Source organism: Ornithorhynchus anatinus, chromosome 5, assembly GCF_004115215.2.
Source record: "Ornithorhynchus anatinus isolate Pmale09 chromosome 5, mOrnAna1.pri.v4, whole genome shotgun sequence".
Taxonomy (NCBI): Eukaryota; Metazoa; Chordata; class Mammalia; order Monotremata; family Ornithorhynchidae; genus Ornithorhynchus; species Ornithorhynchus anatinus.
Window position 1 is genome coordinate 6,367,624 of NC_041732.1, and position 24,832 is coordinate 6,392,455.

General features: G+C 48.8%; 1 protein-coding gene across 2 annotated transcripts in view; it reads right to left on the reverse strand.

Moving 5' to 3' along the window:
- MEGF11 (multiple EGF like domains 11) overlaps window positions 1–24,832 on the reverse strand; it is a 195,375-nt gene that overhangs the window by 131,706 nt on the left and 38,837 nt on the right. For both annotated transcript variants that reach the window (XM_029066601.2, XM_029066597.2), the window contains exons 2-3: window positions 5,234–5,357; window positions 18–119 (exon numbers count right to left, since the gene is read on the reverse strand). In XM_029066601.2, coding sequence (XP_028922434.1) covers window positions 18–119; window positions 5,234–5,349 — 218 coding nt within the window. In that variant the 5' untranslated portion in view covers window positions 5,350–5,357. The remainder of the gene's footprint in view (window positions 1–17; window positions 120–5,233; window positions 5,358–24,832) is intronic.

Here is a 24,832-nt window from a genome sequence, read left to right on the forward strand (position 1 = left end):
AGAAGGGGGCCACTTACCGATGCCTTGTGCACTTGAACCAGTTAAGGATGTCGGCGCACCTCGTGTAGTAGATCTGGTCAAAGGGGTGGGCGAAGGATTCCTGGACTGTGACCGCATAGCTGGGATGGACAGGAGAAGAACGAAAGGTACCATCAGCCCCCAAAGACTCCCCCTTATTCAGCAGGGTTCCCCCCCTCCATCCCCTTCCCAGCCGGCAAATTCAGCGACGGCTGGCCACAGGGATGAGCTTCCTTGGGCAGAGCTACCGCCCACTGGGGAGGTTCCGGGTGATCGGGAGAGGGGGAGGGTTGGGATCCCGGCTGAGACACCGCTGGTCTTACCTCCCTTGAGGGGTAAGCTGGCCCTGCTCCCCTAGGACTCTGAAACCAGAAGATACCCTAGTCTGTGAATGGGATTTGCCAGCTCTGTTGGACTTTCTGGGGCCTGTCACCTAGCGAGACCCCACGTGCAACCCCAGCCCGAGGGGGGCAGCCGCAGCAAGCCGGCAGAGTCCATCGATGGTGTGACCTCTTTTTTTTTTTAATGGTATTCGTTAAGCACTTACTATGTGCCAGGCATTGTACTAAGCGCTGGAGCTAAGTTGCTTGAGCCTTACACTAATCCTTGGAGAGGTGTCAGAGTTCATTCATTCATTCATTCAGTCGTATTTACTGAGCACTTACTGTGTGCAGAGCACTGTACTAAGCTCTTGGAAAGTAAAATTCAGCATAGAGACAATCCCTATGCAACAACAGGCTCACAGTCTAGTAGCGGGGAGATAGACAACAAAACAAAACAAGTACACAGGCATCAACAGCATCAGAATAAATAAATAGACTTATGATATATACACATCATTAATAAAATAAATAGAATAATAAATACGTACATATATACACAAGTGCTGTAGGGCACGGAGGGGGAACGATGGGGAAGGGAGGAGGAACAGAGGCAAAGGGGGGGGCACGTTATGAAAAGGGGAGTTCATAGGCATGTTATATACATATCTGTAATTTATTTATGAATATTAATGTCTGTCTCCCTCTTCCGACTAAGCTCACACTGCAGGCCGGGAATATTGTTATATTGTCATTCCCAAGCAGTTACTACAGTGCTCTTCACACAATAAGCACTCAATAAATATGATTGGTTGAATGACTGATGACCGCTGCCCTCGAAAAAACTTACAAGGTATCCCCAGAAGGAGCTGGAAGAAGCCCCAAGGTTTTTCCGAGTCGACCATCAGTGGTTGCATAGAGTCTGACTAAGCTTCCGGTTGCGAGTCTGGATTGACCGCTTGGAAGATTCATTCCGGCTCGCAGATCAAAATGCTAATGAGAGCCCAGATTAATTTAGTAGAGTAGAGTTCGACCAGCCCAGGGTGAGTTCTTTGATGAAAGGGCTTAATTACCCATGCTCCCATTAGATGCACAAATCCAGAGGGAGATTCTCGATAAAAGGTCCCGGGCAGTGGAAAAGTTCTCAGATGGGGCAGAATTCATCCTAACGATATTCATCCCACCCTCCATCCAACAGCACTTATGTACAGATGTGTCATTTATTGTAATGTCTGTCTGCCCCTCTAGACTAAAAGCACCTTGTGGAGCTCCCTGTGGGCAAGGAATGTATCGGTTGATTGTTGTACTGTACTCTCCCAAGCGCTCAGCAGAGTGCTTTGCATACAGTAAGGGCTCAATAAATACAACTGAATGAATGATGAATGATGAATGATGAGGAACGTGTCTACCAACTCTTTTGTATTGCACTCTCCCAAGTGCTTAATGCAGGGTCTGCACACAGTAAGCTCTCAATAAATACCATCGATTGACTGATTAACTTGCAAATGGAGCTAAACCATGAGGATTTGAAATAGGGTCTGGGGTCTTGCGAGGATGAAAAGCCATCCAAACACTGCTGCTTCCCCTTCCCCTCCACTCCACTTCCTGGAGATCATCAGTCTCTTCCCTAGAATCTAAGTACCTTGTGGGCAGGGAACACGTCTACCACATCTATTGTACTGTCCACTCCCAAGTGCTTAGCATGGTGCTCTGCACACAGTAAGTCCTCAATAAATCCCATTAAGCGATCCACCCGGGTGAGAGACAAAACCCCTACTCCCAACAAAACCCCTACTCCCGATTCTCTGTGGCCTAAGGGCACTGGGTGGGGGGAATCAAGATCTCCAGAGACCCCGAATAATTCACCAAGGCCAGTCACCTCTCCAATCCATCAATCCATGGGATCTATTGAACACTTACCGACTGCTGAGCACTGTATTAAGCACTTGGAAAAGTACATTATAACAGAGTTGGAAGACACATTCCCTGCCCACAGGGTAGCTTAAAGTCTAGATGGGGAGACAGATATTAATGTAAGTGATGGATATGACCTAAGTGCTCTGGGGCTGGTGTTGGGGGTGGGGGGCAAATCCAAGTGCCAGGGCGATAGGAGGAAAGGAGGAGGAGGGAGAAGAGGAAATGAAGGCTTGGTCGAAGAAGGCTTTGTCATCAGGCTTTTTTCTCCCAGTCGCAAAAACGGGAGCACCACTGAGAGGTTTGGCTGTCGCTTCCTCCCATTTCCCCCCTCTCCTCCTCTGGAGAAGCAGAGTGGGAGCAGGGCCAAGGCCAGCTGCAGGAGGAGAAAAAAAGTCCTGGCCAACTCACAAGCCAGAGCGTGGAGGGCCGGCAGTGGCCACGTGAGAATCACCCCCCGCCGGCGGGCTGCCCTCTGCACTGCGTTGGCAAAGGGGGCAGAAGGCGGCAGTGAGTGCCAGGTGCCAGACACGGCCAAGTTCTATCTATAAACTTGGCCTGCCTGGAAATTCCTCCTTTCTAAGGAGCCGGCCTCAGCACTGTCATAAAATCGGTAAGTCCTCTAGTTTAAAAAAAAAAAAAATCCTTTCTCTCCGCAGTGGATCCAGAGAGTGTACCATTTACGTGACTCATTATGAATGTAAAGTGAGAGCGTTCGCAAATCTTGGGCTATAATGAGAAGAATGATTTGTTCAGTGCTTTGACCGGTATTTGTTAGGTGCTTATTATGAGCCAGGCACTGTTCTAAAGCGCTGGTGTAGATACAGAATAACTGGGTTGGACAGTCCCTGTCCACATAGGGTTCACAATCTTAATCCCCATTTTTCAGATAAGGGAACTGAGGCACAGACAAGTGAAGCGACTTTGCCCAAGGTCACACAGCAGGAGGAGAACCCAGGTCCTTCCGACTCCCAGATGTGCTCTGTTCACTCAACCACATTTATTGAGCGCTTACAGTGTGCAAAACACCGTACTAAGCCCTTGGGACAAGACAATACAACAATAAACGGGCACATTCCCTTCCGATAACGAGTTTACAGTCTAGAGACGAGCTTACTGTCTAGACGACCTTAGGTCTAGGTGACCTTACGGTCGTCTATCCGCTGGCCACGCCGCTTCTCTAGGGCTATCATTTTATGCTCCTGTTTGTTATATGGGGGGATGGGGTAGGGGGAGGGAAGACCACCTAATCTTTATTTTATTCACTTGATTTATTAACAGCTAAGTAACGGAGTCATCCCGACCAGTAGAACCAATGAATTGTGGAATGTAATTTTTGTTCCTCCCCGGTCGGGTCTCCGGGTTACTGTCTCTCTCTTCGCAGAATCGATGTTTTAACCTTGCCATCCCAATGTGCCCGGTTTCTCCTCCCCCGCCCACCCCTGAATGACTCGGCAAAATGATTTGTTTAGCCACAATCGAGCCTCTGCAGTGCCCGTGCCGATTCCTCGTTCTCATCGAGGTCTCTCCCCCGCCAGAAGTCTCTTCACCACCCCTCCAAGACCACTGAGTGTCCCCCACACCCCAATATTACACCTACAGGAAGTCTGAATTGCATCCACACACTCACACACACACTTAGCTGACTGAAAATGATCATTTTGAGGCTTTAAATCACTGGGAAAGATGATTTCTCAGAAAATCGTTTCAGAAAAAAAAAAAACTTGTGTTCACCACACCAGCATCTTCCCAGTCTAATTAACTGGGGACGTTGCGGGGGTCTCCATCGGGGCTGACTGTTCTCCTCCTCAAATGCTGCCTGATAAAGCTCAGTGGGAAAGTAAGTAGGGGTAGGGGAGAGAGAAGGACCCGAGACAGAATTGAAAAGATTCAGACAGAACAGCCCGTCCTGATGCCGGCTGTGTGACCTTGGTCAAGGCACTTACCTTCTCTGAGCCTCAGCTCCCTCATCTGTAAAATGGCGATAAGAGTGTGAACCCCATGTTGGACAGGGACTGTGTCTAACCTGATTAACTTGTATCCACCCCAAAGCTTAGAACAGTGTTTGGCACATAGTAAAATTTCTAACAAGTACCATAACTGTTATTTATTGTTACCGGCACTACCCAAACCCCAGAGGCTAGGCTTGGAGCCGGCCCGGACCTCTGACCCAGCCCTCTTAACCATTGCATAGGCAATGGCATCTCACGCCGATGGGTCCTACTACCAAGCTCTGCTTCTGAGGCAGTGTAGCCTGGTGGAAAGTGTGTAGATTGGGTCTCTGGACTGTAACTCACTGTGGGCAAGAAATGTGTCTGCCAAACCTGTTGTACTGTACTTAATAATAATAATGTTGGTATTTGTTAAGCGCTTACTATGTGCCGAGCACTGTTCTAAGCGCTGGGGTAGACACAGGGGAATCAGGTTGTCCCACGTGGGGCTCACAGTCTTAATCCCCATTTTACAGATGAGGGAACTGAGGCACAGAGAAGTTAAGTGACTTGCCCACAGTCACACAGCCGACAAGTGGCAGAGCTGGGATTCGAACTCATGAGCCCTGACTCCAAAGCCCGTGCTCTTTCCACTGAGCCACGCAGCGTTCTGCACACAGTACCCGCTCATTAAATACCATCGTCGATGATGAGGATAAGGAGTCAGGGGACCCAGGGTTTGAGTCCAGGCTCTGTCACTGACCTGCTGTGTGACCCAGGGCAGGTCACTTCACCTCTCTGGGCCCCGGTTTCCTCATTTGTAAAATGGGGATAAGACAACTGCTCTCCCTCCTGCTTAGATTGTGTGGGTCTGACCTGATGAGCTTGCATCTATCCCAGTGTTTAGTAAAGTGCTTCTCACATAAGTGCTTAAATCCCATAGTAAGTATTCTTGTTAATATGCTCATTGCAAAACCATATAGGGTGAAAGCAAAATACCCTCACGTTAAATAGAAACACACATCCAAAGAAGGGTCCTGTCGGCATTACCTCTCCCAGTGACTGCAGACGTTGGGGTCTTCCGGATTTAGGGACGAGGTGGTCTTCAGGACGAAGACCAGAATTAGCATCTTGATGCTCCACTCAACCACGACGCCCTGCCTCATCCTGGATTCTGTGATAAAGATGGGATAAAAATAAAGGAGGTTTTAATGAAACCAGTTTTTCAATCGAGGCTGCTTAGCATTTCAGACTTCCCACATCAAACAGAAAACAGATTTATTAAGCTGATTAAGTTTCCTACAGTAGTTGAGTCATGAGGATTTGATATTTTGCTCTTGCTCAGAAAAGAATTCTACCTCACCAGGAGTTTTGACAAACCGCTCTGGGAAATGTAGATAACTTCAGGGCCCTGAGCCTTTCCAGGTAGCCGGGGAATTGGGTGAGGGTACGAGGGGGGAGAGCCTCTAGTGATTCTCCTGGAAGCCTTGAAAGGGACAGGGAACTTGAGAATTTGCCTCTCTTATCAAGTGAGGAAAGGCATTCTAAGAACTAGGGAGAAAAGGAGAGACACTGCACTTTATCAACTTCAATTAGGGAGGTTACAGGAGGCAGGGGTAGCCCATCGTCTGGAATGAATAATGATGTTCCTCCATGCTAAACCTTGGTGTAGGTACTAGGTAACGAGATCAGATACAGCTCCTGTCCCACCTGGGATGAAAGAGCACGGGCTTGGGAGACAGAGGTCGTGGGTTCTAATCCCGGATCCACCACTTAGCTGTGTGACTTTGGGCAAGTCACTTGTCTGTGACTCAGTGACCTCATCTGTAAAATGGGGATTAGGACTGTGAGCCCCTCGTGGGACAATGTGATTACCTTGTGTCTACCCCAGTGCTTAGAACAATGCTTGGCACATAATAAGCACTTAACCAGAGTGAGAAGCGTGAGAAGCAGAGAAGCAGCGTGGCTCAGTGGAAAGAGTCTGGGCTTTGGAGTCAGAGGTCATGGGTTTGAATCCCAGCTCAGCCACTTGTCAGCTGTGTGACTTTGGGCAAGTCACTTAACTTCTCTGTGCCTCAGTTACCTCATCTGTAAAATGGGGATTAAGACTGTGAGCCCCACGTGGGACAACCCGATTCCCCTGTGTCTACCCCAGCGCTTAGAACAGTGCTCTGCACATAGTAAGCGCTTAACAAATACCAACATTAACCAATACAATGATTATTAAGCAACTCGCCAAAGGTTACACAGTAGTGGCAGAGCGGCAGATGTGGGCCTCCTGACTCTCACACCCGTGCTTGTCCCATAAAACAGGTGAACTGAGAGAAAGTGAGAGTAGTCCTGAAGGGAAAAACTATTTCCAGAGCTGGGACTATCCCTCCCTATTCACCTGAGTGCCGAATGGGGGCCACATCTAAAGCTGATGGGGGCCGCCCTCTTGCCTTCACAGGGACGGGGCTCCAGAAATCAGGAGATGTATTTATTGCGACTGAGGAACTGCACAGTTGTATTTTTAATGGCATTTGCTAAACACTTACTATGTGTCAACCACTGTCCTAAGAAATGGGGTAGGTACAGGTTAATTAGGTCAGAAACAGTCCCTTTCCCGCATGGGGCTCACAATCTAAGTAGGAGGGAGAACAGGTATTTAATCCCCATCTTACAGTTGAGGAAACTGAGGCACATAGAAGTAAAGTGACTTGCCCAAGGTCACAGAGAAAACATCTGGTAGAGCAAGGATTAGAATCCAGGTCCTTCTGGCTTCCAGGCCTGTGCTCTACCCCTTTAGGCCATGCTGCATTCTTCCTTCTGCCCTCCTCACTAGTAGCCCCACCCTCCTCTAGGTAATGATAATAAAAGTTATGGTAGACTTTAAGTGCTTACTATGTGCTAAGCAATGGAGTAGATATAAGGTTATTGGTTTGGACCCAGTCCCTGTCCCACGTGGAGCTCAAGAACTAGGTAGTAGGGAGTAGGATTTAATCCCCACCTTTACAGAAGAGGAAAATGAGGAACAGAGAAGTGAAGTGACCTGCCCAAAGTCACACAACAAATAAGCGACAGAACTAGGATTAGAACCCAGGTTCTCGGACTCCCAGGCTCAGGCTCTATCCACTTGGCCATGCTACTTCACTCGCCTGGTCCCTGTAGGCAAGCGGGACCAGTCTAGTAAAGTTGGTATTTGTTAAGCGCTTACTATGTGCAGAGCACTGTTCTAAGCGCTGGGGTAAACACAGGGGAATCAGGTTGTCCCAGGTGGGGCTCACGGTCTTAATCCCCATTTTACAGATGAGGAAACTGAGGCACAGAGAAGTTAAGTGACTTGCCCACAGTCACACAGCTGACAAGTGGCAGAGCTGGGATTCGAACTCATGAGCCCTGACTCCAAAGCCCGTGCTCTTTCCATTGCGCCACGTAAGTCACACAGGGCCCTATTTCTACTGGTGGACAGGAGTCTTGCTGGCCCTCCTGATAATCGGCTTTAAAATAATAAGTAATTGTGGTATTTGTTAAGCACTTACTATGTGCCAGGCACGGTGCTAAGCTCTGGGGTAGTTACAAGCTAATCAGGTTGGACTCAGTCCCTGTCCCACATAGGGCTCACAGTCCAAGTAAGAGGGAGTAGGATTGAATCCCCACTTTTACAGATGAGGAAAATGAGGCCCAGAGAAGTCAAGTGTCTTGCCCAAGGTTACAGGGCAGACAAGTGGCAGAGCCGGGATGAGAACCGAGGTCCTTCTGACTCCCAGGCCCGGGCTGTAGCCACTAGACCACACTGCTGCTTCTTTAATAGAAGCAATTATTGCCCGAGCTCCCAGGACTGAGGGGAAACCGTGGGGAGAGCTCAGTTTCGAGAAAATAACAGCACCGGGCTGAGCCGCCACCGCAGCAGGGAGGAAATTCCCATCACTTTAATGGGACTCTCGTGGGCTCCTCCGCCTGTTCGCCTAATAAATGGGTGAGGGAAAAATCAATTCCCTCTCCAGATGTTATTAGGGATAGCTCCATTTGGAGTGACAGAGGTTAACATTTCCCGGCCCCTATGATTGAGGATGGGAATAATTAAATAAGAAAACGCTCTCGGCTCCACTTCAGATGACGGAAAAATGTAAACAAAAATCGCTTTGCCTTCAAGCTGGTGGTTTGCATAAAGATTGCAAACACTGGGAGAAATATTTATTCTTGTTTTCTCTGGGCCATTTGTAAGGTGGGCGGCCATTATGGGGAATAGACCGGAGGGCCTTGGATGAGAAATCTTCCCTCCTTTCATTCATTCAATCGTATTTATTGAGCGCTTACTGTGTGCAGAGCACTGTACTAAGCGTTTGGGAGAGTACAATGCAACAATAAACAGACACATTCCCTGCCCACAGTGAGTTTACAATCTAGAGTTGGGGAGGCATTCCTATTCCAGAGACCAGACCCAAGGCATTTCCAGCTTGAAGTGCTGTCCTCTGTGACATCCAATCAGAAGCTGTGCAGAGCACTGTACTGAGCACTTGAGAGATTACAATCTAGGGAAGCGATCCAGTCACTGCCCTCAAGGAGCTCACACCCTAAAAAAGGCATATCCAAAGTCAAATCTGGCCGATGATCAAGATAACCATGGCATTTGTCAAGTGCTTACTCTGTGCCAAGCCCTGGACTAAGTACCAGGGTAGATACAAGATAATCAGGTCACACACAGTTCCTGGAGCTCACAGTCAAAGTTGTGGAGAGAACAGGTATTCTATCGCCGTTTTCCAGATAAAGAGCTTGAGGCCCAGAAAATCATAATAATAACTGTGGTGTTTAAGTGCTTACTATGTACTAAGGGCTGGGGGGGAATACAACTTAATCAGGTTGGACACAGTCCCTGTCCCTCGAGGAGCAAGTAAAAGGGCACACTAGAGGCAAGTGTTAGAACTAGGATTAGAACCCAGGTCCTCCGACTCCTGTGTTCCATTTGGCCACGCTGACTGGTTAATTCCTGTTTTGAATTATGTCCTTTTCCCAGTGAAGGGAATTTATCCTGGGAACCAAAAATCAAACAGTCCAGTCAAACGGGGCAGCCGCTGAGAAGGTTCTTGAAAAATCTCCCCCTAAAGATAAGTTAAAATATCTCCCAGTGGGGACCGCTGATGGGTTCATACTGCTTTGTCAATCCCGGGGTGTTGGTCGTTCATTCGACTCAGGCCCCGTAATGTGTCAGGGACCACCTGTCGTCCCCCATTTGGACAACAAATAAACTTGGAGCCACAGTCTAGGATGGGGTGAACTTCCCATTCACGGTCAAAGGAGCAGGCTGTTGCGTGGGGAAAAGCCACACGGCAAGGGAGCGGAAGGGGCCTGGGACACAGAGGACCCAGGTCCTAATCCCGGCTCCATCTCTTGCCTGCCTGGTGACCTTGGGTGAGTCACTTCACTTTTGCAGGCTTCAGTTTCCTCATCTGTAAATCAAGGCTTCAAGACCTGTTCTCCTTCTTTCTTAGACTGGGAGCCCCTTGTGGGGCAGGGACTGGGTCCCAGCTGGTTATCTTGTGTCTGACCTCGGTGTTTCGGACAATGGGTGGCATGTAGTAAGCGCTTAAAGACCACAGTTATTGTTATAAGTGAATGCGGCCTTAAGGAACAGCAAACAGATACTCCAGGCAGAAGCTGGTCTAGCCCACACCCGGCATTCCTGGGAGAGAAGTGGGGACATATTCAGTAGATATGGGTATCATTTAATCAGTGGTATTTATTGAGCACTTAGTGTGTGCAGAACACTACAGTAAGCACTTGGGAGAGTACAACAGAGTTGGTAGACAGGCTCCCTGCCCACAACAAGCTTTTGGTCTAGAGGAAGACACAGACATTAATATGAATAAATAATTTATATTTTTATGGAATTTGTTTAGCATTTACTGTATGCCAGGCACTGAACTAATGCTCGGATAGATACAGCTAATCAAGTTGGACACAGTCTTTGTCCCACACAGGGCTCACAGTCTTAATTTCCATTTTCTAGATAAGGTTACTGAGGCCCAGAGAAGTGAAGTGAGTTGCCCAGGATCACACAGCAGACAAGTGGCCGAGTCAGGATTAGAATCCAGTTCCTCTGACTCCCAGGACCCTGCTCCTTCCACTAGGCCATGCTATATAATTCATAGAACTTGCACATAAGTGCTGTGGGGCTGAGGCTGGGGCGTATACCAAGTGCCCAGAAGTCACCCACCCCCGTGGTGGATAATCGAATACCCGTAAAGTGGATCGTCAATTAGTGTTGTGTAAATGTGGCCCCACAGGTGACTTAGACCGAGATGGGAGATTCAGAGATCGTCAGAGATGGAGATCAAGGTGAGGACATATCTAGAAACTGAAGAACACTGGAGAAAAAGACTCAGGTGGACAAAGCCAGAGACTCCAAGAATCTGAGAGGCCCAAGCAGCAAGATGGAGACGCCAAAGAAACACTACCAGCACCATATTCCACAAACGATCCGACGAGGTTTTCATCATGAGCCTAATTTTCAAGCTGTGTGGTCACCGATATTCTATAGTGGTTATGGAAGCAGTGGCAGGATTCTGGTCTGCCAGATATCACTTCCTGCTACATGTTATATTGGACTCTCCAAAGAGTTTAGTACAGTGTTTTGTATACCATAAGCGCTCAAGAAATTTGATTGAATGAATCTACCTCTGGCTAAGGAAACAGTGTAGATTTAAAAACAAACCCGTGGATGCACAGTCTGACCTATATGATGAGAAGCAGCGTGGCCCAGTGGAAAGAGACAGAGCCTGGGGGCAGGGACACCTGGGTTCTAATTCCAGCTCCACCATTTGCCTGCTGGGTGACCTCGGGCAAATCGTTCCCCTTTTCTGTGGTTCACCTTCCTCAGCTCTAAAGTGGGGCTTCAAAACCTGTTCTCCCTCTTTTTCAGTTTGGACTGGGAGTTACATCTGACCCGATTATCCTCTATATACCACAACATTTGATTCAGAGTAAACACTTAACAAATTCATTCAATAATATTTATTCAATAGTATTTATTGAGCACTTACTATGTGCAGAGCACTGTACTAAGCGCTTGGAATGAAAAAGTCGGCAACAGATAGAGACAGTCCCTGCCGTTTGACAGGCTTACAGTCTAATTGAACAAATACCACTGTCATATACATGCTCTGCATAAAGAGCCCAATAAATACCATCGATCATGTACCTATTGTCATCTATCTGTGTCTGTCTCCCCCTCCAGCTCCTTGTTGGACAGGAAGAGAAGACCAACTCTATCATACTGTATCCTCCCAAGCACTTAATAGGGTGCTCTGCACTCAGCAGGTGCTCAATAAATACCACTGAGAGATGCTATAGTTATTATTACTTCCAGCTGCAATCCTTTCAAAAGTTCTGTGGAAAAATCCTCTGCTCTTCATCAGATGGAGCAGGCAGGACAGTCCTTCCCCCCACCTCTATCGATGGTCTCTGTTCGCCTTCATCAGATTCCAGGCGCTTTCCAATTATACTTTCTGCTCATCCACAGTTTGATTAGTTGAGGCGATAAGATATATCAGTGTCAACGCAGCCATCTCACAAGGAAACAGCTATTTGTGGTGAATGGCGCTATTTCTCTCTCTTGATGGGTCTCACGGTACTAGATCTTTCTGAAGAGGGGCTGGTTTGTATCCAGCTCTGAAGATTGCTTCCTCATCTTCCACTGAGAAGGTGACTTTAAGGCACTCAATCAGCTTTCCTTCCCCTACTTAGCCTTGCTCTTCTCCCACTTCATCCCAGCCCGCACACTTCAGTCCTCCTATGCCGACGTACACACTGTGCCTCACTCTCCTCTCTCACCTTTGACCTCCTTTCTACCTGGGACTGCCTCCCTCTTCATATCCGGCAGACCCACCCCCCTTCTTCGAAGCCTCCTATGATTACACCTCCTCCAGGAAGCCTTCCCTGGCTAATCTCCCATCGCTCTGCCCTTTCTCCACCAACCTACTGCCTCCACTACACAGCCAAATCCGCCCCTAAAGCCCTTAAGGATTTACCACCCTCCCTCCCGATCCAGCAGCATTTATATAAATATCTGTATATTCCCGGTCTCTCCTATTTAATTTATTTTAGTGCCCGTCTCCCCCGTTAGGTTGTAAGCCCATTGAGGGCGGGGGTAGTGCCTAATTGCACTATTGTAATGTACTTTTCCAAGAACTAAGTACAGCACTCTGCACAGAGTGCTCTCCATAAATATTACCAGTTGCTTGAAACAGCCAATTCTACTTCCAAGAGCAACTGTTCCTGGGAAAGCGGACATGGTGACCCGACCAATTCGCCCTCCACGTGCAACAGGGGCAACAGAGAAGCAGTATGGACTAGCGGCTAGAGCATGGGCCTGGGAGTCAGAAGGATCTGGGTTCTAATCCCGGCTCCGCCACTTGTCTGCCGTGTGACCTTGAACAAGTCACTTAGCTTCTCTGTGCCTCAGTTACCTCATCTGCAAAATGGGGACTAAGACAGTGAGCCTCATGTGGGGCAGGGACCATGTCCAACCCGATTTTCCTGTGTCTATGCCAGTGCTTAGTACGCAGTAGTACACGCTTAACAAATACCACAATTATTATCAAACATTCCAAGAAAAATTACAGAAGACTCATGTGGGTTCATCCTAGATAGGACTTCGTGCCTCCTAGATGAAACACTCCAATTAAAACCCATTTCTCATCTCCTCGGTAAGATCACACTGACAGCATTTGGGAATAGCGGAGCACGTGGCATCGCATACCTCTCCCTGGGTACACGGTGTCGAGCGACGACTTGTTATACAATGTTTTAAGGAAGCACACTAGTGGCTTTTCTCCGGGGGTGACCTCTGACCTCCGACTCGCTCCAGAGCCACTGTGCTCCCCTCCCAAGTCCCCGAGAACTTGGGCACCGCTTCCAAGCTGTGGAACTTGGCAGCGGGGGCCAAGGAGAACGGAGACCGGGAGCTAACCATAAAAATCCCAGACACAGAGGTGTCCAGTGCCGGGTATGGACTGGAGACAGGGGAATGGACAAGCTGAGAAACAGATCTGGACTGTCCAGTTTAAGACCTGGCAAATGGCCAACCTACACCCTGGACAACCACTATGCTCAGACACCCTCACTACACTGAAAGTTAAAACACCTGAAAAGGATAAGATTCCAAACGAAAAATAGCAGAGAAACAAATCCAAGGAAACAACGTAACCCAAACAGCAGCCTGTGATGGTGGCTTGCGGCATGTATTAACTCTAGAATTACCACAGTTATCCAAGTAAGAGAGGGTGAGTGACCAAACCAACACAGGCCTTCCCAGACTGATCTTCCCCTTTTCCCTCTGCTCCCTCTGCTGCCTCTCTACCCCCCCTTCACCTCCCCTCAGCTAAGCCCCCTTTTCCCCGTTTCCCTCTGCTCCTCCCCCCAGCACTGTGCTCGTCTGCTCAATTGTATATATTTTTATTACCCTATTTATTTTGTTAATGAGATGTACATCCCCTTGATTCTATTTATTGCTATGGTTTTAATGAGATATACATCCCCTTGATTCTATTTATTGCTATTGTTTTTGTCTGTCTACCCCGATTAGACTGTAAGCCCGTCAATGGGCAGGGATTGTCTCTGTCTGTTACCGATTTGTACATTCCAAGCGCTTAGTACAGTGCTCTGCACATAGTAAGCGCTCAATAAATACTACTGAATGAACGATGTTGCTCTGACGGTGGATGGCAGGAAGTTTGGTAAAGAGATCCCCATCCATCACACTCCTGAGTTGCCGTCCCTCCACGGCTTTCAACCATTGGCCCGGTAGAGGGAAAAGGGAGAAAACTTATCTGTGTTTGCAGGCCATTTTGTTCTATCCCCTGCCATTATCTTCATCTTTCAGTTTCTTAGTAAATCACTGCCCACTGCAGACACATTCTATCTTTGCAGTAGGGTGGAGGGGAGACATGGACAAATCAGGTTTTTTTTCTGCTCCTTCAGACCCTTCCCCGCAATTCCTCCCCTCAGACCACCTCCACATCCTTTTCATCAGACTTCAACCCTCAAATCTCTTTCTTCAAATCTCTCTCCAATCCCTCCCCTCAGACCTTCTCTCCAAATCTTTCCTTCAAATCCCCTTCCAATCACTTCCCTCTGAACCCCCAAATCTTCTCTCTGCCCTTCCTTTCCTCTCCTCCTCTGAGCCCCCTTTTCCCTCCCCCTTTAGACAAGGCTTTTGTCGATCCCAGCCAACTTCTTCAGGGATCCTGCAGTGAACCAACCTCATGACCTCTGGCCAAAGTCTGAGTGGGCAGAGATGCTTGCTGCTTCATCACTAGGTAAGCAGGCTCACTTGGGCTAACAAGACCCACCTGAATCTGGGAGTAGGGCAACCTCCCTGGCCAACCAGTGGCCACTTGTCTCAGCCAGCCTGAGGGAAACAGAACCATGCAGTCCCCACCGAGAGGAATAGCCTCTGTGGTGCAGTTGGTGTCTCACCTTCTGTAGCTACCAACTGCCTCAGGGGTGGCCACCAGCCCTGCTGAAGAGGCGGGCGAGACAGGGGGCCAAGGAGGGTGGAAGCTGAGTTGTAGAGTTGGGTGGCCACAGCTGCAGTACTGAGGCCCAAGCTGTTATCTAAAAGCAGAGTGGTCTAGTGGAGAGACCCCAGGCCTGGGAGGCAGAAGGACCTGGCTTCTAATCCCAGCTTCGTCACTTGTTTGCTCTGTCACCTTGGGCAAGTTGTTTTACTTCTCTGGGCCTCAGTTACCTCATCTGTCAAAGGGGGATTAAGACTGTGAGCCCCATGTGGGACTTGAACTGTATCCAACCTGATTAGCTTCTATCTACCCCAGCGCTTAAAACAGTGTCTGGCACAGAGTAAGCATTTAACAAAGACCACAAAAATAAATAGATAAATAAAAAGGCAGTGACTTCCGTCATATTAACTGCACATAAAACCTCCCCGATCCCCAGCCCTTCCTGCCTTTTTAGCCCCAGCTCCCATTGCCCTGCACTAATGACCGGAGGGGCTTGGCTGGGAACGTCTGGTCCGCTCCGATCCTGAGAGGGTTTTAGTAGGGCCACAGGAGAGACTATGCTAATGTGTGTTTTGAAAACACTGCCTGATCCAATAAAGCTAACCCAAGGTCATTTCTCCTGGGCAAACATCTCCCTGGACGGCTGACCCGAGCCCGAGGGACTGTCCCTCCTACACCTTGGGAATCAAACTCTATCACATTTGAAAATGCCCAGCGGATGGAGGGAAAAGGAAACTCATCCTACACAGAACACATTCAGAAACCTGCAAATATACACACGCCCACAAACCCACACACAGACCTGCAAGCATAAGCACAATATTCACACATCTGCTGATCCACTTACCAAAACACACAAAAAAGACACACCAGACCCACAAAAAAACACACATTCAACCTTGGAAAATCAAGAAGACAATTACCACTATTACACACACACAAGTACACAAGAGCAAGTGGGTTGTGAGCTTTCTGACTTCCTTCATGATGGTGTTAAATGCTTCTCTAATTCACCTCAACCTACTCCAAGGCTTGGGATCCTGATAGGATGTCTCTAATAATAATAATTACAGTATTGTTAAATACTTACTACGTGCCAGGCGCTGTACTAAGCACTGGGTGGATACAAGCAAGTAGGTTTGGTTGGATCCAGTCCCTGTCCCATATGGGGCTCACAGTCTCAATCCCCATTTTGCAGTTGAGGTAACTGAGGCCCAGAGAAGGAAAGTGACTCACGTAGGGTCAAACAGCAGTCAAGTGGAAGATCTGGGATTAGAACCCATGACTTTCTGACTCCCAGGCCCGTGCTCTAGCCGCTATACAACCCCTCCTTCCCGCTCCGGCTCCACAGTGACTCCTGTGCCCAGTCAGTCAGGGAGTCAATCGTGTTTACTGAGAGCATACTGTGTGCAGAGCACTGTACTAAACACTTTGGAGAGGACAATATAACAATATTAGGGACACATTCCCTATTCATCCCCACCTCCCAGTCCCAAAGCACATATGTACACGTCTGCAGCGTGGCTCAGTGGAAACTGCACGGGCTTTGGGGTCAGAGATCATGAGTTCAAATCCCGGCTCTGCCACTTGTCAGCTGTGTGACTGTGGACAAGTCACTTAACTTCTCTGCACCTCAGTTACCTCATCTGTAAAATGGGGATTAAGACTGTGAGCCCCACGTGGGACAACCTGATTCCCCTGTGTCTACCCCAGCGCTTAGAACAGTGCTCTGCACATAGTAAGCGCTTAACAAATACCAACATTATTATTACTATTATCATTTACTTATATTAATGTCTGTTTCCCCCTCCAGAATGTAAGCTCACTGTGGGAAGGAAATATGTCTGTTTATTGTTGAATTGTACTCTCCCAAGTGCATAGTACAGTGCTCTGCCCACAGTAAGCGCTCATTAAATATAATTCACCAGCTGACTGATGCCGAAACCCTCCGGAATCTTCCAGAAACCGGTCCTGTCACATTCTGAGTGCCCCGCTGAAGGATCTCCGAAATGCCAACCCAAGAGAAAGACGACCAGCCCTACCCACACTTTAATTTTGCTGAGCGGCAAGGCGCTGCCGAGTCTGTCGTGTTCCTGACCCAATCCGTTCACTGTTTATTTTGGGATTTTCCAGGAAATCATTCATTACGCGTAAAAGCACCTGGCTTACTGTAACAGGACATTACACAGAAACGCAGTCATGATGGCCCAAGAAGAAAATGAATTAATAGGCCAAACCCAACCAAAGGGCTCTGAATTTGAGAGCTGAGCCACAAAGTCTCCCACTGAATGGCTTAGAAGAGAGGTCTCCAATAAGGAGTTTTATTTTTGGAAAGAGGGTGTGTTAGGTGTTCAAAAGGTGCAGCGGTAACATTTTAATTTGCGAGAAATCCACGTTTTCCTTTTCATCGAAAGAATTAGAAACCCATTCTGTTTCGTCTGGGGGAACATACCCACAGCCTAAATTTAATGAAAAGGCTCAAGGTGCCGGCACTGTTTTTCTCGAGATTCCCAGCGTCTGCAAGCGATCGCCTCCCTGAAATCTCTTTGTTAGTTGAGTGTCTTTTGTTCTGAAGACGGCGTCGACCGTGAGGTCTATATGTCACAGTGAAAATCTCGTGGGCACCGGGGCCGTGTTGCTACGGCCAGGCACGGGTTCTGGCCACGGACGAGGGGGAGGCAGTGTGGCCTGGAGGAAAGAGCAGCGGAGTTGGGAAGCTGCAGACCCGGGCTCTAGTCCAGGCTCTGTCCCTTGGCTGCTGGGTGACCTTGGATGAATCACTTAACCTCTCTGGGCCCCAGTTCCTTTATCTGTAAGAGAAGTGGTAATGATATCTGCTCTCCCTTCCACAAGACTGAGAGACCCATGTAGAGCTTTGATTAACTTATACCTACCCAGTCAGTCAGCTAGTCATTCAATCATATTAATTCAACGCTTATTGTGTGCAGACCACTGTAGTAAACGCCTGGGAGATGACAATATTACATTAAACCAGACACATTCCCTGCCCACAGGCACTTAGCACAGTGTTTATTAACAATAATAATAATAATAATTATGGTATTTGTTAAGCTCTTACTATGTGCCAAGCACTGTTCAAAGCGCTGGGGTAGATTCAAGGTAATCAGGTTGTCCCATATGGGGCTCACAGTCTTAATCCCCATTTTACAGATGAGGTAACTGAGGCACAGAGAAGTGAAGTGACTTGTCCAGAGTCACACAGCTGACAAGTGGTGGAGCCGGGTACTCTCTGAATAAGTGCCATCATGTAACTGTGGCCATACTTTTTTTTATGATATTTGTTAAGTGCTTACTATGTGCCAGGCACTGTACTAAACGCTGGGGCAGATACAAGCTAATCAGGTTGGACGCAGTCCCTGTCCCACATGGGGCTCACAGTCTCAATCCCCATTTTACAGTTGAGGGAGCTGAGGTCCAGAGAAATGGAGTGAGTTGCCCAAGGTCACATGGCTGCCAAGTGGCAGAGCTGGGATTAGAACTCAGGTCCTTCTGACTGCCAGAGCCTTGCTCTATCTACTGGGCCAGGCTGCTTCTTTTGTGGGGTCACAGTGGGGCGGCCCCCATTTCCAAGGCCCTGCGTTAATGCAGCCCTGCCCCAGAGACAGGAGGGAAAGAGAACTCCCGGGTCAATAGGCAATGACTAAGTCTAATAATAATACTAGTACAAATAATTAAGCAATTGGGAAGCAGTTCCTAACTGAGGCTATGTCCGAGTAGGTGCAGCCTACAGTGAGAGAGGGGCATGGACTAGATTCTTTCATTCATTCATTCATTCATTCATTCAATCGTATTTATTGAGCGCTTCCTGTGTGCAGCACAACATGGGAAGCATCGTGGCCTAGTGGCTAGAGCCCGGGCCTGGGAGTCAGAAGGACTGAGTTCTAATCCCAGCTCTGCCACATGTCTGCTGTGTGACCTTGGGAAAGTCACTTCACTTCTCTGGGCCTCAGTTACCTCACCTATAAAATGGGGGATAAGAATGTGAGCCCCGTGTGGGCCTGGGACCGTGTCCAATCTGATTACCTTGTATCTACTGCAGCGTTTAGAACAACGTGTGGCACATAGTAGCGCTTAACAGGTACCATAATTACTATTATTAGAGGACTGTACTAAGCACTTGGGAGAGTCCAATAGAACAATAAACAGGCACATTCCCTGCCCACACTGAGCTTACAGTCTAGAGGGGGAGACAGACATCAATATAAATAACTAAATGACAGATAGGAACCAGATGGCTTTTGCAAGGCCGAGAATGGGGGGACGCTTCTTTCGTCCCCCTGCCTAGACATGTCTCCAGTCTCCATCCCTCCACCAGCGTGGAGACGTTCTAGTTCCGGCGAGCTCAGCACACTGACCCCCTTTCCCCTGGGCAGGTCCAGGTTTGGCCATCTGCCTGGCTGCATCATCTCCCCAAAAACCCATCCTTCATCTCCCAGAGCCCCGAAGGCTTCTCTTCCCGCCGGCCCTGTCTCCATCCCCTGCCTGGGCTTCACCTCCAGGAATCTCCTCACCCTCCACCGGTGCAGAGAGAAACTCAACTCTGTCTCTGAGGAGACGGCACCCGCCCCCGGCTCTCATTCCTCATCCTGAGCATCTGCCCAGTCTCGGGGGGGACGCGCCATCTGGGGCGCAGGAAGAATGTTGGGAAGACAGGAGCCGGCGGGTCCCCCTCTTCCCGACGATTCTCCGAGTTTGGTTCCCTTGCCGAGAAGAGGGTCAGAAAGGGCGAGCTCCACACGGCGGGTTAATCGGGAAGGGTCTGTCGCATTAGCCACCCCTGCGGGTCGGCTTCATGCACCCCGCTCTGCCCTAACTCCTCCGGGAAGTGCCCCAATCCGTGCCCACCCTACTGCCCTCCTCCTGCTCTTTAAACCCTAAAATCTGTCACCCCCAGAATTCCCTCTAGACTAAAGGGCCTGTTGGGCGGGGAACGTGTCTGCCGACTCTATTATTGTACTCTTTGTAAGCGCTCAGTACAGTGCTCTGCACACAGTAAGCGCTCAATAAATACCATTGATTGGATGATTGATCTACTGAAATCAGCAAGGAGAAAAGTGCAGGCCCAGGCCCTGAAAACGTCAGGCAGCGAGACTAATGAAAACCAGGCAGTGGGATTAATGACAATTGGGCGGTAGCATTAATGAAAAATCAGGCAGCGGGCTTTTTATTTTTTAATGGTATTTGTTAAATGCTTACTATGTGCCAGGCACTATACTAAGCACAGGGGAGGATACAAGCTAATCAGGTTGGACACGGTCCCCTATTCCATTTGGGGCTTCCAGTCTTAATTCCCATTTTCCAGATGAGGTAACTGAGGCCCTGAGAAGCTGAGTGACTTACCCAAGGTCACACCGCAGACGAATGGCAGAATCGGGGTTAGAACCCAGGTCCTTCTGACTCCCAGACCTGTGTTCTATCCACTAGGTCATACTGCATACTTTCTGGTAGATTGGCTAGGGGCTGTCTTTCCCCATGTTCTTCACTGCCCAATTAATAATGATGGCATTTATTAAGTGTTTGCTTCATGCCCAATCCCCTGGGGAGATTCAAGACAATCCACTCAGACAAAACAGTCTCCGACCTACATCTAAGTAAGGGGGAGAGCAGGCATCATCCCCCTTGCACAGAGAGGGAAACTGAGGCCCAAAGAGGTGAAGTGACCTGCCCCAGGTTACGCAGAAGGTCGGTGTCTGAGCTGGGACAAGAACCCAGGTTTCCTCACTCGCCATCCCATTTTTCTTAATGGTATTTGTTAAGCACTTACTATGTGCCAGGCTCTGTACTAAAGCGCTGAAGTGAATACAAATGGGGTTGGACCCAGTCCCTGTCCCACATGGGGCTCACAGTCTTAATCCCCATTTTAAAGATGAGGGAACTGAGGCCCAGAGAAGTGAAGTGACTTGCCCAAGAGCATAATCAGACAAGTAGCAGAGCTGGGATTAGAAACCAGGTCCTTCTGATTCCCGGGCCTGGGCTCGCTAGATCACACTGCCTCCCTATACAAGTCCCCCTGAATATTCCCAAACATCTTGATTGGTGCATCTTCCTGCCTAGAGACCCCCCAAAATCATTTAATCCTTCCATCCTCAAAACACCCCTGGGTGGAGGAAGCCCCGTGAACCCCATTATGCAGAAGGGTCAACTGAGGTGGGAGTGAAGGTGTCCAGCCAGCATCAGTCCCAGGACTGAACCTGGGAAAAAGGGTCTACCTGGGTTCTAATCCTGGCTCCTCCACTTGTCTGTTGTGTCATCTTGGGCAAGTCACTTCACTTCTTGGCGTCTCAGTTTCCTCCTCTGTAAAATGGGGATTAAGACCATCAGACCCATGTGGGACAGGGATTATGTCCCACCCGATTATCTTGGATCGACCAGAGCTATTGCTGATGGAGGGGGGGCATTCTGAGAGAGATGTATCCATGGCGTTGCTACGGGTTGGAGACGACTCGACGGCATAAGACAAGACTCTAGCACTTAATACAGTACCTAGCACATAGTAAGTACTAAACAAATACCACAATTATTATTATTACCAACTCTGTTATACTGTTATACCGTACTGGCAGAGAAGCGGCGTGGCTCAGCGGAAAGAGCCTGGGCTTGGGGGCCAGAGTTAATGGGTTCTAATCCCGCCTCTGTCATTTGTCAGCTGTGTGACCTTGGGCAAGTCACTTAGCTTTTCTGTACCTCAGTTACCTCATCTGTAAAATGGGGGTGAAGACTGTGAGCCCCACGTGGGACAACCTGATGACCCTCTATCTTCCCCAGCACTTAGAACAGTGCTTGGCACATCGTAAGTGCTTAACAAAAACCATAAAGAAAAAGGGGATGGCGAGTGAGGAGACCTGGGTTCTTGTCCCAGCTCAGCCACCGACCTTCTGCGTAACCTGGGGCAGGTCACTTCACCTCTTTGGGCCTCAGTTTCCCTCTCTGTGCAAGGGGGATGATGCCTGCTCTCCCCCTTACTTAGATGTAGGACGGAGACTGTTTTGTCTGAGTGGATTGTCTTGAATCTTAACAAATACCGGCATTATTATTATTATTATTACTCTCCCTAGTGCTTAGTACAGTGCCCTGCACACAATAAGCGCACAATAAATATCCTTGGTTGACTGATTGATTAGGGACGCTAGGTCCAGGGTTTCCTGTACCCAGCAGGATCTGGGCAACGAAACTCCTCGACCGCGCCAGTGAAATGCACTTTCATAAGCCAACCTTTCTAGATCCTGTTAGAATTATGCTAATCGGGGAGGGGGCTGATGGCAAACCCCCCGAGTCCTCCATGGACCGAAAAATAAAAAAAACTTGAAAAATTCAGTATTGAATTTCGTCTCATTTCAAAACCACTTTCAGAAGTGGCCATAAATCTTCTCTGTGACATGACATAATAAAGGGGTGAGAAGGGTTTGGGCATTAATAATTAACAGCTACGAGCATCTAAATCGGATGCTTTTGATACTCAGGTTCCTTGTGGTCAGAGACGGAAAGAGTGTCTGCACTGGGGGTATGGAGGGGCCTGGGATTAGCGGGTGCGGGCTAACGCACGCTCATCCCAACCGGTGCTCCTGACTGAAGCCCCCCAGACTGCCCGCAGGGTAGCCACTGATGGGCCCCACGGGGCCTGGACCACCGGAAGCATCTGCTGACACATATTCTCCTGGCCAGCAGACTAACAGAACCATAACAGAACTGAGCCCTGAGGTGGATATAAGCAAGTCAGGTCCCACGTGTGGCTCACAGTCTCAATCCCCATTTTCCAGATGAGGTAACTGAGGCCCAGAAAGGTGAAGTGACTTGCCCAAGGTCAAACAGCAGACAAGTCCCCTCCCCTCAGCACTGTGCTCATTTATAATATTTTTATTACCCTATTTATTTTGTTAATGAGGTGTACATCCCCTATTCTATTTATCGTGATTAAGTTGTCTTGTCCTTTGTCCATCTGTCTCCCCCGATTAGACTATAAGCCTGTCAGTGGGCAGGGATTGTCTCTATCTGTTGCTGAATTGTACATTCCAAGCAGTTAGTACAGTGCTCTGCACATAGTAAGCGCTCAATAAATACTATTGAATGAATGAATGGTGGAGGCAGAATCAGAACCCAGGTCCTTCTGACTCCCGGGCCCGGGCTCTAACCATTAAGCCACGTTGCTTCTCTCTGATAACAGACTAGAGCCAGACGCCTCCCAGCCCCCAAAGTCCTTGCGGGGAACCCTTGGGGAAAGTCAATTAATGCAAGGCAGATAGTTAAAGTGAAAATGTTACACCTCACTCCTCCGATTGATCCACAGCGGCCTCTGGATCTGCCATGTTTTCAGGGTGATTGAAAAAACCTTCAGGGAAAAAAAATCCCAAATCTTGCTACACTTAAAAAGGTGCTGGGGTGGCCCCATCACCTTAGGAAAGGGGGCAGAGGGGTGGGAACTCTGGAGTTGTGAGAGACCAGGCCAGTTCAAAGCCCTCCTACGCCCCAGCGGGGGACAGCTCTGGGTCCAGTTTGCCTCCGAAATAATTAGGACGTTTAGGGACCCCCAAAAAATCAATAATATAACGCCTGAGTGATGTGTTATTCCTCAAATGTCTTGCTGCAAGTGATTTCATCTTTGATCTTACAAAGTTGCCCGACTCCTAATGACGTGGGGGTGCTAATTACCGGGAACGGACTGGGTTAAAGATTCCCAGTGGGAATAATTAATATCCACCCCGGAGCTGGCCGGCCTGGAACTGGGGCCTTCGTTCCAGGAACTGGGAGGAAGTTGATGGCCAGTGCAGTCGGCCTGAGGAGGAAGGAAGGAAGGAGCCGGGTATTTTGTCTATCAGTGATATTGTATTGTACCCTCCCAAGTGCTCAGTACAGTTCCCTGCACGCAGTGAGCAGTCTATCAAGACCTCTGATTGATCGATTGATTCATCGACTGAACCAGTGCTTAGGCCCTAGGCAGGGCTGAGGCAGTAAATGTTGCTGTAACCCTCGTGATAAGAAACAGCATCATAACTGCCAGAACAATTTTCCACATCGGTTGTTTAACATCTGAACTATCGCTTTCCTCCCCATCACCCTATTTCCCAATTGAGATTTTTTTCCCCTCTTACTCGAGAAGTCCAGACCTGGGATAAGCCTTGGACGAACGAGACTTGCCCCTCGCAGCACTGGGAGGACTCAGAGTTGATGGGCAAATGGAATTTCTTTGAAAGAGGGAAGAAAAAAAAAATTTAAAGGGGTTGCGCTTCCCGCTCCGGCTCAAGACCCCGCCTGGGCCGTAAATAATCCGGGATTCCCAGAGATCAGGAGGATGAGATGGACCGACCGCTTCCGCGTCACCAGCATACGCTCCATCTTATCCGTTTTCATCCGCTCTGCCGTCCCTCTCCCCCTCTTCCTTGGGCAGGGGCTCTACCGCCCCACTTCTCCTCCTTGGGTGGGGACTCTGCTAGGGTGACTGCGGAGGAAGCTGACCGGTCACCCCACGGCCGGGAACTCCCTGAAATGCCTGGGGAAGGGTGGGTGGGAGAGTGCAGGGCTCCTCATCAGCTGGGAAACAACCAGTGTGGGAGCTGGATGGATAATTATGTTGGTATTTGTTAATCGCTTACTATGTGCAGAGCACTGTTCTAAGCGCTGGGGTAGATACAGGGTAATCGGATTGTCCCACGTGAGGTTCACAGTCTTAATTCCCATTTTACAGATGAGGTAACAGGCACAGAGAAGTTAAGTGACTTGCCCACAGTCACACAGCTGACAAGTGGCAGAGCCGGGATTGGAACCCATGACCTCTGACTCCCAAGTCCGGGCTCTTTCCACTGAGCCACGCTGCTTTGGGGTGGGAGGCAGGGAGGGGGGATCCTCCGGGGCCCTGTGCTCAGTCAGGAAGCATGGGGACGGAGGAGTCTCTCCCAGGGCAGGGAGTGAGTTGCGGGGGTGGGAAGTCAGTGCAGGGAACTGGTCACTTCTTTATTCTGGACTTGCCTAGTGGTCAGTGCCCAAGTAAGTGCTCAATAAATGACACTGCTATTGACAGTGCTCCCATTACCATTTCTATCACCAATAATAATAATTTAAGAATTTTGGTATTTGTTAAGCACTTACTATGTGCCAAGCACTGTTCTATAATAATAATAATAATGGTGGTATTTGT